This window comes from Gallus gallus, chromosome 12, assembly GCF_016699485.2.
Source record: "Gallus gallus isolate bGalGal1 chromosome 12, bGalGal1.mat.broiler.GRCg7b, whole genome shotgun sequence".
Lineage (NCBI taxonomy): Eukaryota > Metazoa > Chordata > Aves > Galliformes > Phasianidae > Gallus > Gallus gallus.
This window is the reverse complement of record NC_052543.1, coordinates 10,820,342-10,837,470: the sequence shown is the minus strand read 5'-3', so window position 1 is coordinate 10,837,470 and position 17,129 is coordinate 10,820,342. Positions and strand designations below refer to the sequence as shown.

General features: G+C 47.1%; 1 protein-coding gene and 1 non-coding gene across 24 annotated transcripts in view; both read left to right on the top strand.

The window, feature by feature from the left end:
- KLF15 (Kruppel like factor 15) overlaps positions 1-17,129 on the top strand; it is a 34,334-nt gene that overhangs the window by 3,815 nt on the left and 13,390 nt on the right. For 2 of the 23 annotated variants that reach the window (XM_046900050.1, XM_046900038.1), the window contains exons 2-5: positions 5,555-5,675; positions 10,672-10,866; positions 12,993-13,180; positions 14,291-16,272. In XM_046900050.1, coding sequence (XP_046756006.1) covers positions 16,116-16,272 — 157 coding nt within the window. In that variant the 5' untranslated portion in view covers positions 5,555-5,675; positions 10,672-10,866; positions 12,993-13,180; positions 14,291-16,115. Of the gene's footprint in view, positions 1-2,104; positions 3,745-3,855; positions 4,599-5,554; positions 5,676-6,353; positions 7,500-10,658; positions 10,867-10,895; positions 11,518-12,992; positions 13,181-13,229; positions 16,273-17,129 lie in introns of those variants that run through there. The other 21 variants (XM_046900057.1, XM_025154676.3, XM_046900042.1 and 18 more) reach the window with 20 other exon arrangements.
- MIR1731 (microRNA 1731) lies at positions 5,099-5,200 on the top strand. Its single transcript, NR_035229.1, has one exon. It is a non-coding gene; the product is annotated as a microRNA 1731 (primary transcript).

Sequence of the window (17,129 nt, the reverse complement as noted above, 5' to 3'; positions counted from 1 at the left end):
ACATTCTTCTTTAGGCTCTCTATTAAAATAATTTCAGCTTTCCAAAATAGCAGTTTCCTTCATTTTCAGATAGGTTTCTAAACAGCTTTTTCCATCTGAATAAGTCATGCAATAAATAGCACACTTTTCTGTAAGTGCAAAATCCCATTTGATTGTTTTAGTTCTTTTCCGTGATTGCTGATTATCAAGAGATTGGATTTAGGCAACAGAAGGAAAATGCTTATAGAGAAAAAAAATCTTTATTCTGTGCATGAGTACATTGATTTTTAGCACTGATACAAAAATCATAGGATTTTTTTGGTATATTTTAGGAAATTTCTCAGATGTTTTGGGAGCATGCATCAAAAATGAGACTGTAGAATAATTTCCATTATCAAAGAAAAGTAATTTAGGAGTAAATTGTACTCAAAATGCACTTTTGTAAAGGTGTAATATCAAATGCCCTTTGTTCATAAATACCAGTTTATTACAGAAATACAGATTTGCAGCAGTAGCTACCACAGAAACAGATAACACAGAGAATGAAGGCATTGGAACAGCTACAGCTCTGTTCGGCCTAATCCCTACATCATGTAGATATCTCTATATCCTTTGCTCTGTTTTGTGCTAAACACTGATTTCCCAAAACTGGTACAGGGATTACTTAAAATCAGAGATATATTTTGGGAATGTTTGGAAATATGGAAGCATCTCATGGTGTTGGTGGCTCATATCCCGCACATGCCACAAGCCACTTAGGCTTTGTGTTTCCTTGAGGGCAGAGAAGTTTTTAAGGCCAGAAGGACATCTGGGGTCTATTCTTAGCCACCATTAACTTGGTTAATGAATGGAATAAATATCATGTGCACATCATGGGAAAGGCTGCTTGGTGGCACAGGCTGTGCAGCTGACCGGTGCTGTGGCTCGTTAGGGATTTCTGGGTTGTGCAATATAGCTTCAGGGCACTGCATTTTGGGCCTTATTAAACGTCTGATCTGTGCTCCCCTGTTGCAGATCTTGGGAAGACAGGCTGTTTGCATGATAAGAGTTGAGGATTGCCTCTTGTACTTCCAACAGGACAATGTCTGCAGACCTGGGGGCCTTTAGGGGAGGGTTTTGTTAGGGCGTAGGCTTGGGATTGCAGGATATTCTTGACTCCAAATGAAGACGTGGGTGGAGGCGGTGGAGTTGCAGTCTCTGGAGTTGTTCAAGAACCGTGTAGGTGTGGTACTTAGGGACATGGCTTAGTGGGCAATATTGGTGGTAGGCGGACATTTGGACTAGATGATCTTACCGATCTGTTCCAACCTTAATGACTCTATGGTATGGTTATTTCTTTGCTCCCTTTATTTCTTCCTTGAAGGGAGTTGCTTGCCTTCTCTGCTCTGCGGTTGCTCCTTTTCTGATGTGGAGATGCTGATCCCTACCCCAGAGGTGCTGTGAGGGTTAATTAGTGTTGGCAAAGCATTTTGAAATGGCTGATTGAGAAACACTGCCAGAGATGAAAGCTAAAGAAGTATCTCGGTAAATAAATATTCCTTTGTAGTCTTATCTTTACAGGAAACTCCCTATGTAGCCAGGATACTGCACAGGTCACTGAGCAGCCATCCCCCCCCCCATTGCCTGGAGTCTTCTCAAGGAGACTCATTTGTTTAGATTTTTCACCTCAGTTTCTTCAAAGTGAGCCCTGATACACACTGCACGGAGGGAACAACCTAACTAACAGCAAGTGGCACAGAAACACCTCATGGATTGGTGGTTATTTTCTTTCTCTGGAGCTCTTGTTCCTCTGTTTCCTGCTGAATGGTGCATCTGCAGAACCCAGAGCATCCCAAGAGGATGAAGGGTAGATCAGAGTCTATTTCCAGGGCAGCACTCAAGGCAGGAGGAGGGGATCTGCAATGAGTGTCCATAGCACATACAGTGTAAGTGCTCTACTGGAGGTGGTGAGGTCAGCTCTGTCTGACTGTGGTCTGCCAGTGGCACTGCTGCTTACCCTCTCCCTTCATCTGAAGCTTTTTATCTCAAGGTGAAACTTTTTTAGCTGGAGGCCAGCCATGGGGTTGGCAGCAGTCTTGTATTGCAGGGCTCAGTGACCCCTATTTCCCATCCTTTTATGTTACAGGTGAGTTTTCCAGACATGAGGAGCACCAAGAAAAGCCTCTGGCTCTTGAAGGAGAAATGCCCCCACAGATTGCTCTGCAAGAAGACCTGCCAGCTCAGCTCTCATCTTGGCAGACAGGCTGATGGAGAAGGACTCATTCAGGTCATCCTGCCACTGGTCCTTACTTCCCAGTGTTTTCCTGGGCTACCTCACCCAACATGAAGACCAGAGGCCTTCAGTGGTCTTTCTCAAATCCTATTGCTTTGTGGTTCAGCCATCTCCAGCTGTGTTTGTGTGAGGCTCTGCTAGCTCCTGATCCCAGGTCTAACCTCCTGCTCCAAGCAGGGCTAACTTAGGCTGCACAAGGCCTTTCCCAGCTGATCTGAAAACCTCTGAGGATGCAGATTGCAGAAATTCTCCAGATAACATAGGGTAATATCTAGGAGGCTGAGCTTGGACCCCTGAATGGCCCCACTGCCTTGCTTTGGTAATGATATAAATAAATGATATTGTTGCAATTTCAAGGCCAGTTCTGAAGAACTGTTTAGCCCTAATCCCAAATCGAAGAATAGTTCCAGCTTTCTCTCAAAGCTAAGTACATTTGGGGCCTAGGAGTTTGCATTTGGCCCATTGTAAAGGGAGCCACAGAGCTGAAGCCAAGGAGACTTGCCTAACCAGGGCTATAAATTCTTGCTATTTGCAGGGACAATTGACCCAGGAACATGAGGTTGCAACTTCGTGATTTTACATTAAGCTCTTAAGGCACCGTTCCAGCCGTTTTCCTGGCGCTTGCTTTGTGGCAAAACTACAGCTGCTGTGACTGCATGGGAACCAATCCAGCTGAAAAATACCCTGCCCGAGGAAAAAATCCTTTCATTTTGCTCACCGTGATGGGCTGAGGAAGAGAGAGACGCGTGGGATGGTGGGATTGCCTCTGTCAGTACCAGTCTCTGCTTAGGGAGGTGGCGAAGCTGCTGCTTTGTGGTGGTAGAACTGGTGATCCCGTGCACCCTGCACACACAGTTCCTTCGGAGGGGTATGTGGGGCAGAACAAGAAGGATTCCTAAAGTCATGGGTCAGGCTGATTTCTAAGAGCTGTAAAAGAGAGAGCACATGCTTTTATGGCTCCAAACCACTTCTGCTCATGTGGAAAGGATTAAAGATTAAAAACAACCCTGCTATTCACTTTGCTCCAGAGCTGTTTCGATCCTGTCTGTCTGCTGCTCCAGAGAAGCTCTGACAGGAGCTATTATCTGCGATCCAAAACTGTGGCTCATATCCCCAGGGTAGCTTATAGGATCCACCTTCTCTTGCCAGAGAATGAGGCATCGCTGGGTACAGGTCATAGTGGTTTGTAAATGTTTGCTGCCAGCCTGGCTGTTTTCTTGCAGGACCCTCCAGTTTGCATCCCTGCTCCAAGTGTGGAGCTGTGGGGCTCAGAGAAGCACTGATGCCGCACGTGGGGCTTCTTGTAGCTGTGTAGCTGCAATCATGGACAGTGCAAACTCATGCAAGGACAGCCTTGTTACTTGGAAACGCTAGAAAGTTTCCACATCCTGTTCCTATCCCATTGACTGCACCTGAGTGAATGCCCACTGTTCTCTCCACCAGGATGTCAGCAGATCCTGTAGTTTGTTTTCCACTGAAATGTCTCTTCTTGGGTAAATATTACATCTGAGGTTGCTTTGCCAGTGGCTTTCCTACCCTGAGTTTGTACAACAGGTCAATGCCCTGCTCAGAGATAAAAGGAATACTTGCTGTGGGTGCTGTTTGCTGCTCTGCTATGCCACTCTGCTGTTCCCTCACCAGTTTCTCCTTTAAAGGTTTCTGAATGCTGCTGAAGTCCTGGAGGTTTTAGCAAAGTGAGGGAAATTTAAGACAAGCCATCGAGGGCTTGGACAGAGCAGGAGGGCAGAGCAGGAGCTTGTTTGTTCCAACAGCCGTGGCTTGTAAATTATTCATCTGTGTGCAACTGAAACACACAGATCCTCAAAGGTTGCGTTACAAAGGGTGAGGTGAAGGATCAGCAAGCTTCGAGCAAAACAAGAAGGTTAACAGGTCCTGGGGAGCCCTTCTCCTTCCTCTTGCATCTGCTCAACAAAAATGCCTGCTTGCAGAAGAAAACTGAGTCGCCAATAAATGAAACAATGCACACACACAGAGATGTGTGTGCGTGGTGGGGAGGCCATCAGCAAAAACTCAGTTTTCCCTCTACTGGAAGCAGATTTGAAGCTGGTTGCAATGAAATGTACGTAGAACCTGTGAACACTGAGTGCACGAGAGGCTCTAGACTCTGTGAAGTGGGGAAGAAGTTTCCAAAGACCAAGAGAGATCAGAAGAGCAGGCTAAGCAGAAAAGAAGCCAGCGTGCTTCTGCTCAGCAATTCTGTCTCCAGACGAAACCAGACTTCAGCTAATTAAAAAGAGCAGATGCTAGCTGGAACATTAATTGGAACAACTATATTTTGACTGTGCTTAGATCTATTTTAGCTCTCTTATAGTAGGTTTGGAGAGAGGTAAGTAACTCTTTAGCTGGCCTCTTGTTTTGTTACACACCACATACTTAGGGCATAATGAAATACCTATGAATAGGTTTGGATCCTCTTTTTCAGGGGCAAACAGTTCTCCATCTAATAATGCACAGCCATCAAACTCAGCATTCTCAGCCCTTTTTTCTCACGGTGCTGGTAGTAAAGTGATCTTCCTTGGCTTGGAGAGGCCTTGTAAGCAGTGCCTGGCATAGGGCCAGCTGCTGTTCTTCCTGATATGTATTGTATTAATGGACACCTCTTTAACCTGTGCACATTTGCTCCTCTCTGCCTGGGTCCCTTCTCATCAGGCTTGTTGTGTGCACTGCAGAAAGAGCAGAGAGCTTAGCTGACATCTGATACACTTATAAATAGCCTGCCTGCCCTGCTATGCTTCTGCAGCTATCCCAACATGAGCAAACACTCAATGTATTGAACTCTTCCTGGAACTGGGATGCTATCGAAGATTTTCCTCCAACACATCCAAACTTGGCCTCTGCTGGAAGCCGGGTACTTGACTGCAGGCACTGCTGCTCTGTTCCAGATTGGCAGTTCCTTGGTCTTGTCCTTGTCTCCAGTTCCTTCCTAAGAGATAAAGGAAAGGCGTCATCTGATTAACGAGGCTCTACCACTGCTCCTGCCCTTCCTGCCCCAGTGCTGGGTACAGACAAGGGCTCACTTGGTTCAATCTCTTCTCAGAGCCCTCAGCAGAGGGGATGGGTCCTCCTGAGCTGTCACCCTCTTTCTTTGCCAAGATAGGGCAGAAATCCATGTCCTGTGACGCTGAACTGGTCACACTGCAAATGGTGCTTGTCCCCAGCCCCTTTACAGACAGGACCTAAAACTTCTCTCCTTCCTCTGGGCGTTCTCTCATAGCAGGGCTGCCAACACTAATCCTAATGTAACTTCTTTTTTTTTTTTTTCTGGCTGTTCTCTCTTCCTAGGTGTGAATGCTGTCATTGCTGAATGACACCTGCTCCCCATGGGTCCCTTTGGTTTGCAGGAAAACCCATTTTTCCCCACAGCTCAGATGCAGACAGATGTCTCCTGAGGTCGGGGCCTTAGGTAAGTGGCTCTGTCTGACTTGGTTCTCATTGCATTGAGCTCTCTGCCCGTCCTCCTTCTGGAGGTGTCTTGTTGACTACTGAGGGCTTAGTGACTGGCTCCCATGCTGCTATCTGATTTTAGGTGTGAGGAGATAAGGTTAATTGATGTTTTCCTCCTTTACTTCCCACATTACTTCCCACATTGCACCAGCGTCTCTCTTTATCAGCATTCATGTGCTAAGCACAGCTGGGCTGCCTGGAGCAAGCATCAGCATTGCTGCCTTTGGGCTGGGGCTGCTCCTCCGCAGCTATTGTGGTCTCTCCTTGAGTTGATCCTGGTGGCTGCTACATCTAAATGGCCACCCCAGAGATAGAAGGTGAACTTTTTATGGAGGGAATGGGAGCAACGGTGTTCAGAGCTTCTGATGGGAGCTGCTTTCAGGTACAGCAGCAATCTCGCTGGTGACTGCAGACTTGTGCCAGATGAAACCCTCCCCGCTGAATGCCTCTTCTGTTCTTGTTCCAACACAGCTTCTAAATTAGATACCCTACCGCCAGCATATGATATGAGGAGGGATTTTGCAACACTGGAAGGCTGAGGCAGGGCACAGGGATGACAGTCAGTTTTGTTGCTGAAGAGGCTTGATTGCTTTCAGGTGCCCACTGAAATGGTTTCCCTTCCCACCCGTCTCCCCAGGGTTTGTGAAACGTTGGCTCTGCTCAGCTGGTGCCAGAGGAGCAGCTTGGGGAGCTCGCTGCTTTCCCATCGCTTTTCCCCCTGCCAGCAGCAGCATGTCCAAAGTAAATCACGATGTTTTGGAGCAGCTTTGGTTCAGGCTCAGGCTGGCAGCTTCTGTCTCACTGGGAAACATCTTGATACAGCAGCTAACGTTCAAATTATGGGAGCGCAGCAGGACACCATCCAGGCATGGAGGAGAGCCTGCAAGTGCTTGCTGTGCTGCACGCTCTCCAGTGGCCTGCCACGTGTTGCGCAGACTGAAGTTTGCTGATCCCAAGGCTGTACCCTGCAGTGAAAGCCAGCTGGTGCCTGTCCTTCAGATCCAGCCCCTCTGGTCAGTACCCCCTTTGCAAGCTTCCCAAATAAAATTTAATGGAGCTTGTTAAAGCTGCTCAGAACGGTGGTGGCTGTGGGAAAGGCTCTTGTAAGAATGCTTACATTTCTGTTATCCTCATATTTAGTTTCCTGTAGACTTTTCAGTGCGTACTGAGCCTGAGCTATGGCTAAGCCATTCTCCAGGGCTAGTTGAAGTCTCTTGTTTATTTTCTTGATGCTTTTCCTAGCATCTTGTAAATCATCTTCTGTCTTTGGCAGTGGTAAAGTGTGAAGCAAGCAGTTTCACCTCTGCAATATATCCATGTTTTGTTGCAGCAGGAGGAACAGAGCCCAGTTCTTAACTGAAGGTCTCAAGTTGTTTGGGATCAGCCCAGTGAGAACTGCAGCAGTTTGACTGATCTACCTTCCATGCCCCGTATGCTGTGTTAGATCTGGAACTTTGCGCATTGTGGGTCACAGTGCATTCTCTTTCCAGAGGTGAATCCTGCAGCTCCCACAGTGTACAGTTGCTCACCGTGGCCCCTTGGAGCAGCCCATGTGGCTCCTCTGCAGGCACATGGCCTTGAAGCCGGCCAGAGAAGCTCCTGGCACATCTTCTTCTTGAAGGTGGGGATGAGGGAGGAGGAGGCTGCAGTAATTGAGCTGACAAAACTTTTTGTCTACTGTCTCAGCGGGCTCCAGAGAGGGCTGAGAAGTGCCAAGTTCTCTGCCTGGCCCTGTCCCATGCGGTGGCCGCCTTCCAACACGGCTCAGGAGCCTCTGCTTGAGGTGACTTTTCGGCATTTTTTATTCCTTCCCGCACCTCTTCTTTTGGGTTGCTGAAACTTTCCTGCTGGCTCATGTTTTTATGAGGACTTGTCTCAGCCACTGAGCTTTGAGGGCTGGGACACCTCTCCATCCCCACTTCCAGCACTGTGCCTCACCCATGCTGCACAGCCCGCCCTGCTGCTGCTCCATCCTCCAGGCCAGAGGCCCCTCTGCTGCTCGTTTCTCTTGGCTGGATGGAACTGCCAGCCCTCAACCTTCTCCTTGGAGGTGGCAACCCATGCCTGAGTCCAGCATTGAGCCATTTGATCCAATGGAGCTGCCTGGGAGCCCTTAGGCCTTTCTTTTCTCTTGCCTGTGTCAAGCTCTTCTCGTGCCTTTCGCATGTTACAATCTGATTTCTCCCCCCTCCCCCCCCAAATATCATCCTCTTTTGGCTTCCCCTTGAACATCCCTTGATTCCTTTATTCTAGAAAAGACACTGGGAAGAAATTCTTCTCAGAAAGAGTGGTAATGCATTGGCACAGGCTGCCCGGGAGTGGTGGAGTCACCGTCCCTGGAGGTGTTCAATAACTGTGGAGATGCACTGAGGGATGCAGTCTACTGGGCAGTGTTGGTGGTGATGGTTTGATGGTTGGACAAGATGGTCTTAGTAGTCTTTTCCAACTTTTATGATTTTATGATTCTATCCTATATGCATCCCAGATTTTGGTAACCTTTACTTCGTTTGCCCAAGCCCAGTTTCAATGAGCACCGACCTAGTAACGAATTCAAGTGGTATTCAAATCCCCTCCTTCTGCCTCACGCAAACAGCTCAGCTTGGGAGGGCAAATAGCTCTTGCATCCATCATTTTGCTGCTGCATGCTGGTGTCCCCTCTATTTTAAAATGTTTTTGCCTGAAGACAAATAATCATACAGCTTTCTGAGCAGCCTGACACCGATTTAATCTATTTCTGTGCAGTGAAGGCCTGATCCTGGCAGTGCTGAGCCAATTCTCTGCAGGGCAGAGCTAGGCTTGATTCCTCAGCAAAATCTGTTTCGGTGTTGCACAACGTGCCTGTTCTCAGGGAGGGGGGACTGCGTGCAATGTCCCATCTGAACAGACACCGGAGTCTGATCATGCTGGAATGACGTCAAAGGCTGCAATACTGTACTTCAGCCTGGCACTGGGCTGCAGCTGTGCTGGAGGCCACGCTGCTTCCACCTTTGCACGCTGGATATCTACTTGCACACCTGGCCCTTCCCTGCACAAAACTGCAGTTCCAGACTGGAAGCAAATGGAAGTTGCTTTTAAGAAGAGCACCCTTGTGTTTCAACCTATGGCTGGGATAAAACTCCAGCAGATGTGTAGCCTTTCCCATGCTTCAGGCTCAGGCTAGCACGAGCAGATGCCAATTGCCATGGAGCTGCAACAGCCAGCACCACAGAGGGTTCCAGTAAATCATGGTGCTCTTCCCCATGGCACTGATGGAGAGAACATGAATGCATTATCTATTAGCAGCTGCTGTGAACACTTGCTGCCGGGCTCTGCTGAAGGCAGACAGATAAAGCAGCAGCCTCAGCTTGCGTACCATCACGGTGAAATCAGGGTGGCACGTGTGCAGCTGTTTGCAGCAGGGTGCTGTGGGGAGGGGTGAGACCTGAGCAGGTCTCACAGATCTCCATCCCATCACCCCACAGTGCTCCAGCTTCTTGCAGTCCCCAGAGGCTACAGCAGGGCAGGAGAGTTGTGAAACACATGGAGCTGCTCCTCAGGAGGGGGGACGTGCTGTGACCTCCTGGCACTGCCTATGTCTCACTGGCCCTTTACCAGACCTGGTACAGCACTGCTGACAGTGCACATCTGCCAGGCCTGGGTTGAAATGGGCTGATTCCAACCTTAAGTTGTCGAGATGACACTTCTAATTCTAATTCAGCTGTTTGGTTGCATGCTGGCCCAAGCAACAGTCCATCTTGACAACTCTGCACATAGGTCAGAAGGAAGGAAAGAATGTTTGATAGTTTCAGTTTTCTTATGAATGCCCAGGTCTTTCTTAGATTGTTCCTAAAAAGATGCTGACAGATTAAGAACAGCTCCCAAGATTTTGGAAATACTTGAGTTTTCCAAGTTTAAAATCCAAGAGGATTTCCAGTGTGACTGTGGCAGTGCGGTGTCCTCTCCTTCAGACAGAATCAGTACTGTTCAGCAGAAGCTGGGCATGGGGCAAAAGCAGCAAGGGGAATGGGGAAGTAACAAAGAGGTGACCTGAAATGTTAGCGGGAGCATTTATGAGAGCTCATGAAATGAAGAAACTGGAAGTTTTAAAACTGTATGAAGAAAAAAAAGAGTAAAATTTGGTAGGGTTTAAATAATTTCCATACATTGATTTTAGCATGTAGGAGCAGAGGGAAGGGTATCATCCTTGGGAAAAAAAAAAAAAAAAGGTAATTTTGTGCTGGACAAGTCTTGAAGGTAAATATTTAATTACAGGATCGATTTTGATAAAGACCCAGAGTTTGCAATTGATTTCTTCATCCTCTTCTGTGCCAAGCAGTGAAATTCCTAGTTAGTACTGGTTCTTGCAAATAACGTACACTTGTGATTGTAATTGACTTTGCACGCTAAAAGAGAAAAACGATGTCTTAGAACCATCCTCCCTTCTGTCCTCTCAGATCAGTGATAACTCTCTTGTTTCTGGGGTAAAAGCAAAGTCAGTGTTCTTGACTGGTCGCCCTGCGATGCGGTGACTAGGGCTGGCACTGTGGTACTTTGCAGGGCAGAAACTTGTCTGTATTTACCTTAGGGGCTGTGATATCAAGACAGGAATTTGCTTACAAAAGGAAATTGCGGTAGTGAAGTTTAGCTAAGCCTGACGAGTTACCATGATCAGTGCTTAACTGTAAAAGCGGAGGTGATGCTTGTTGAGTGATGGGAGCTGTGGTGCTATCCATACGAGCCCTACTGCATCCATTGGTTCATGGAATGCTCACAATTAAATACAGGCTTAGGCCAAAAAAAAAAACAACCCAGGCACTTGGTCAAACACTGGGTGATGTTCAAAGGTTTGGAGCCATCTCTCTTTATTTTAGGCAAAACTGAGTTAGCATGTCATTAAGTAGAGTTAAGGAAGAGTGAAACGGTTAAAAAAGATGTGCTCTTCTCTCCCATTTACTGACTCCAGGTTCTCCTTCCAGGAACTGCCACACTCCCTGTGACATTGGAACAGCTCAGGTGTCCTGAAGACAAGGCTTTGTCGTCATCTCTTTGCTATATATCCTTCACCAGACAACCTAAATGCAATTTTTGAACGTCAGTTTGTTCAGTATCATACAGTGCCAAGGCTATTATCCTCAGGGAACAGATGGAAAAATGGAGAGAAAGGAGATGAGGTGGGTTGCTTCTGGTCATATAGACATAAATAGGCATATAGACAGTTGGGAAAGGACGCAGTTTCCTCCCAGGCAGTGTTTATAGGAAAAAGTATATACCAGTGATCTGAATTCAGCTCTCAGTTATTTCTTATTATGCCAGTATGGTGAATGTTTTGGCCACAGGTCCCTACAGAATAAGAAAATGTGCATTTTTAGATCACAGAACGCATGACTAAAATTGACCCAAACTTTCCGACGGCTCCAGGGTTGGTGTGAATGAAAATACTTCCTGTGATCACATCTGTATTTTGGGGAAGTATCATCCAGGTCTGAATCAGTGGTTTCTTCATTGCTTGCATTCCTAGTCAGGATTCATTAGACAAGGAAACCATTACATCACAATGGATCATTTTTAATCACGCCATCCCTCTCTTCTGTTTTTTGTTTGTTTGTAATTGTTCTGTTGAGAGCATCTGCCTTGTGACAAGCAAAGCGGTCAGCTCTCAGCAAGCAGTGGGATGAATATCAATCCAAGGCAAAGCAAATTGGGAAGAAGTTCCAGAGAGCGGTGCTATTTGAAATAAGCTGAAGTATTATTCTGAAAGCTTGCATGGAAGAATGGAGGTTTGCCAGCTATTACAATTGGACTTTGGAGTAACTGCTGAGTGGGTAATTATTCCCCCAGGAACACGGGAGTCTGGACAAATGTATGAGGGAAAAAAAAGTATATGAAGAATTAGCGTTAGAAAACAAGCTAGAACATTAGTCACAGGAGGGATATAACTCAACATTCATTTAATGTTTATTTCTGTGATGAACAGAAACGTTGTTCTTAACCCCTGTGCTGAAGCAGGAAATAGGAGATTTCTCTCTTCTGAAGGCAGCTGGAACTGCTTTGTTGATTTCATCTCTTTGATAAAGATGGTGTAGGGGAGGGCAGAGAAATGTCCTGAACATACTAACATACGTACAGCAAACAGGCTCTGTGGGAAAAGAACCCACTTGTGGAGCTTGTTGGGGTATTATGTGATGTCTGGCATGGTCTTCAGTGACTCCCCAACATGACAAAAAAGAGAGAACTGCCGAGGTTTGAAAGATGAAGCCCCCCCTCTCCACAAGTACTCACTCCTGGTCTTTCTGCAGAGCATGGTCTCATTTTCTCCTGTGCTGAGCAGCACCTCAGCAACATGGAGGAGACTCAGCTCTTGATGATGGCCTCAAGTTGCACCAAGGGGAGGTTCGGTCTGGATATTAGGAAAAAGGAAAGCATGGTAACAGGCTGCCCAGGGAGGTGGTGGAGTCACCGTCCCTGGAGGTATTCAAGGAATGGGGAGATGTGGCACTGAAGAGTGTGGTCAGTTGTATGGTGGGGATGGTTTGACATAATAATCTTACTGGTCTTTTCCAGCCTTAATGATTCCATAATTCTATGACATGGTGGAGGAGTTTTGCCTGCCACGTTGCTGGGCTTACAAGGACATGGTGAAACGTAAGGACAAAGAAAACTCAAAGTGTGAGAGAATTTTTGAGGTTAAATAGTGCACGTGAGGTTGGTCCTGTCCTTCCAGAGCTCCTGTTTCATAATCCCACACTGCAATATTGAACTATAGACTTACTTATAGAGTGACCACGCTTAGCATTTGTGGTACATTGCTCCCATTATTATCTTAACAGCAGCAATTCCCTAACCAGTTCTCTTAAAACAAGACCAGTGTTGCTTTGGATGTTTGGTGTTTGGGACAAAGAAGAATCTCCTTGCTGGGCTCTCACCATGTCCTTGGCCAAGTGATGGGCTCTCACGTGCCTTCTTGTGCTTGTCACCTGTCAGTGTTGCATTTCTGACCTGTCACTGCTCTGTGACCTGAGCGAAGGTTACCAGTGTTTTTGTGTGGGCTTTGTGTTTACTATTTAAGGTGAGGGAGAGGCTCTGGATTCTGTTGGTTGGGTCGTCACCTTGGTTTCCCAATTCAATGCAAACGGACAGGCAGGGCAGCTCTTCCTTGAGAACATTCACATTCTCTTGAGAGAGGTGCCAATTTCTGGCAGACTCTGTGTTGGCAACACATGATGGATACAACACAGCCATAGTTTTTCATTTTTCTAAATGCTGTCTTCAAAATGACCATCTTCTCTCACCACCTCAGGCCACTTCCTGGAGTCCCGAGCACAAGGATCCTGCACAAACACACCCAGCTCTGCGTATTCCTTCCAGGAGAGGGCAGGGGAATACAGCTTATTGCAGATCTGCTCCTGAACCACAGCCAGCATTACTCATGGCCCAGATCTTCCTGTATGTCCTCCAGTCTATTTTGGTTATTTGAACGCAGTAGAGGTAGGTGCTGAATCTCAAAGTGAGTCAGTGGATTTTGTCTCATTGACAGACCTGCCTGTCCCTGAGGCATCTTCAGGAGGGACAGCTTGAACTGGGCTGCTCCCCTTGCTCTGGAACCTCTAGAACTGCAGGAGGTGGTCTGATTCCCCGGTCTGTTCAGCATATCATTGGGTGTAGCACTTCTCTTAGGTGTGTTTGACCATATACTGAAATGCAGGAGGTCTGCATAGAAAGCCAAGTTTGGAAGTGGACCTAGGTAAAGGTGGCCTGGTAATAAAAACAGCCAGAAAGTCAGCTGATGTTCTTTCTCAGTGTCTTAATGAGCAGAAAGTTTGGGAGAAAATCAGAAACTCTGCTCAGCTCCCCACTGTCTTTAATGTGCCAGGGAGCATTAACATTAAAAATAATAAAAAGCCTAGAGTGAGTTTCTTCTATCTTATCTCTCTCTAGACCTGTAATTCTGACTTAAAAAGACAACATAATTTCCAAACTAGTTAAGGCAAGAAAAGAAGGAAAAGAAGAATCAATGAACTGTTGTCTCTGCAGCAGAGATGCCCTTGCAAGGCCAAAGAAATTAAACCCTGAGATTGCTGTTGCCGTTTCCACCTTGTCCTGCAGAACCACAGTCAGGGATAAACATATTCTTTGTGTCAATATTTCTGTAGTACCGAAAGAACTTGCAGTCCTTATCTGCAAATGTCAAGGACTGCCGAGTTAAAGTGCTCACAGTGCTACTGCAGTTTGACAGGCTTGGGTGCTCCCCTTGGTCCCTGCAATGGGGCTGAAAGGAGCGGGACAGCGGGGTCCGGCCACTGGTGTTGTGGCATTAAATGGGATCCATCTGCTGATGGATTGAAGTCCTCAATTTTTCTTTGCCTGATTATTTTTGCTTCTCTCATTGGAAAAGAGCAACGTCAATCTGAACGTAGAAGTGTGCAAGCAAGCAATGCAGCCCAACTAACCCTTGTTCTGCCAGGCAGGCTTGCCTCATTACTGACAGTTTGCTGGTGCAGAACTACAGCAGGTGACCTCTAAGGCAGCAGCACAGTGCTTACCTGTGCGGCACAATCTCTCCTTCTGCCCATCTGCAAAGCTCCCTTTCCCTTCCAGCCCCCTCAGAAATGGGAAGTCGTCTGTAACACAATACTGCACAACCGACAGAAGATGGGAAAACCTGAGGCAGGAAAAATGAGCCTTGGGACAGCCACAGATGGGAAGGTAATGTGTGGGCAGAGCCAAACAGCGCTGAGCACAGAGCCGATGAGCCTTTTGCTCCTTCTCCCACCTTTATCGGTTCTGTGCATTACAGCTTGGGATCAACATCAGCCTGCAGTTTCTTTTTGACTTGATAATGCTGTGCTATTATTATCTCCAGGAAAATGTTAAAAGGCTCCAGTGCTGAGCTGTGTTTGCCTTTCCTGATTGGATCTTTAGCACACAGCCATGAGACAAAGGACAATGAAAAGTCCCTTAACCTCACCTCGGCCCTGTGTTTGGCGGGCACAGGAATGCCACAGAGGCTGTCTGAGCAGGAAAACCAGTCTGACTGAAATTCCCTCCCGAAAGGTGGCAAAAAGAACATGGAAAATCCCCAGGCAGGATCAAGGGCCAGAGGTGTGAACAGGTTTTAAAAGGACTCCCAGTGAAGAGATGAACAGGGAAGGAACTGTCTTAACAATGCACAAAAAGCGTGAGATGGGGAGAAGACAACTGCATCTTACAGCATGGAGCAGGGGTGAGTTTTGCTGCAGTACCAAATGAAGCCATCGAGCAGAAGAAAGCTGATCCAAAGCCATCGGTGACAGCAGCACGGATCTCTCTAACCCTAACCTGACAGCCTGCCCCAGGCCAGCAGTCATTGCACCGGGAGTTGGCAGTCAGAAGTGACCAGAAGTCATTGCATTGATGTAGATACGTGCATTTCTTCTGCCGTTAAGCAAAACCTCACAGTGAATCTGACACCAAGAGCAAAGCTCAGCTGTGTGCCAGTTGCTTTCACTGTCACAGGGCTTCAAGGAATTGATCAGAAAATCAGTTCACAGCTTTAGAGGTGCACAGCACTGTCACTGTCGCATATAAATCTCCACTTTGGTTTAAGCCCAGAAGTGCATCTATGGACCCCAGAACCACGGCTGTGGGTTGAGGCCTCACAACAACCTCAGTGTGATCATCCTGGGAAAGAAAACTCCTCGGATAAAATCTCAGCTCAGAGAAGATGCTGTAGAGGATGAAGCTGTGGACATCCTTCACAAAGGATGACACCAGACCTGGGCTCCAAGCAACACCGACTTTTGCACTTTTTCTCATTATTTTCTGTTGCACAGCAGTGGGTTTGCCCAAGAGTGAAATTTTTTATGCTGAAATTAAACCTCAGAACTCGTGCTGTCGTATATTGGGCTGTTTGTTTTCAGCGTGTCCTCTCTCTGTGCCTAGAATTTATGCCTGGGCAGAAAAAGCAGACTTTGGATGTTTGTCCACGGTGTCCTGCTGCCCAGTAGCCTGGTCAGGGCAGGAACGTCTGCAAGACTGCTGAACACCCAGAGGTCCCGTAGGCACCGCAGATGGACAAGGACTTCCCTGGGGTTTCCCAGCACAACTGATCCCACGCGTGTGGCAGAGGGCACCTGGACACGTGCAAGAATGTTGGTGCATCCAGAACTTGTCACATAGTGCACAAGCAAGCTCAGGTCAGAGGCTCATCCTGGATGCTGGGGACTCATTTTCCCTGGCACTGCGTGTTGCCTACATGCATATATATTTTTTTTTCCCTGGGGAAATCTTGTAGAAATACAGAATCCCTAGTTACATGTGTGCTTATTTCCATTGCATTTTGCTTCCCAATGATTGCTATTACCTAGCATTAAATGGATCTGATGCTCCGCAGGGTTTGCAGTGTGGCTGAAGTTACTCATCCCATGAAGCAAAGGAAAGGCGGATGGACATCTCATCTCAACAGCTGCACACATCTGGGTCTTCCAGAGCCTTCTGCACACTTCAGCCTTTGTGTAATAGCAGAATACAGCCAGCCCTGCATGGTGCTGGTAGGGAAACTGAAAGGATTTGGCCTCGTGAAGTGAAAGCAGCTCAAAAAGGTGGGGCGTGCACTGTTTTATTTGCACGTGGGTAAATATGCTACTTCCCTCCCTCTTCTGAAGTAGAAAGCTGGAATTTGCTGGAACTTAAATCTAAAGAAGATGTCCAAATTTAGAGAGACCTCTAATGTGTCCCAATGCATATTTAGGTCATAATAGTAAAATTAAGGTTGTAAATTTTGTTTGTTTCCATGGTACTAAATATTCTAAGATAATTCCCTATCTGAACAAGCAAGCAGTTCTCATTCCAATAAGCTCGATCTTGAGGGTTTGGGATTTTAGCTGTACTGAAATTTCTCCATCTAATGCCTTTGCGTTGCATCAAGCTGAACTTCACCTACCTGGGGGAAGGTCAGGGCACAAAGCCCTCCCATCCCTCAGTGCCCCCTTACAAATGATTTCTGTGACCCCACAGGGCTGCCTGGGCACCACCAGGTCATCCCCAAAGCCCATAGTCCTGGAGCAGCAGAACCATAGAACCGTTAAGACTGGGAAAAGACCTCCACTATCTCCAAGTCCAACTCCAACCCACCCCCACTGTGCCCACTGACCACGTCCCCCAGTGCCACATCTCCGTGGCTCTTGAACACCTACGGGGATGGTGACTCCACCACCTCTCTGGGCAGCCTGAGGCAGTGCATCCCAACTCTTTCAGAGAAGAAATTGTTCCTAATATCCCAATTTTTCCCTGATGGGGATCTCAGAAGGTTGTACAGGTTTGCTGCCACGAGGCTGTGTTCTGGTAGCCCAGCCTGCGCCTTCCCAGGGTTGGAAGCATATAAATGGAACTTGGCTGGAAATAAATGGAAAGCTGCTGATGAGCAGGTTTAAAATCTTCCAGTGAACAGGGGAAAACC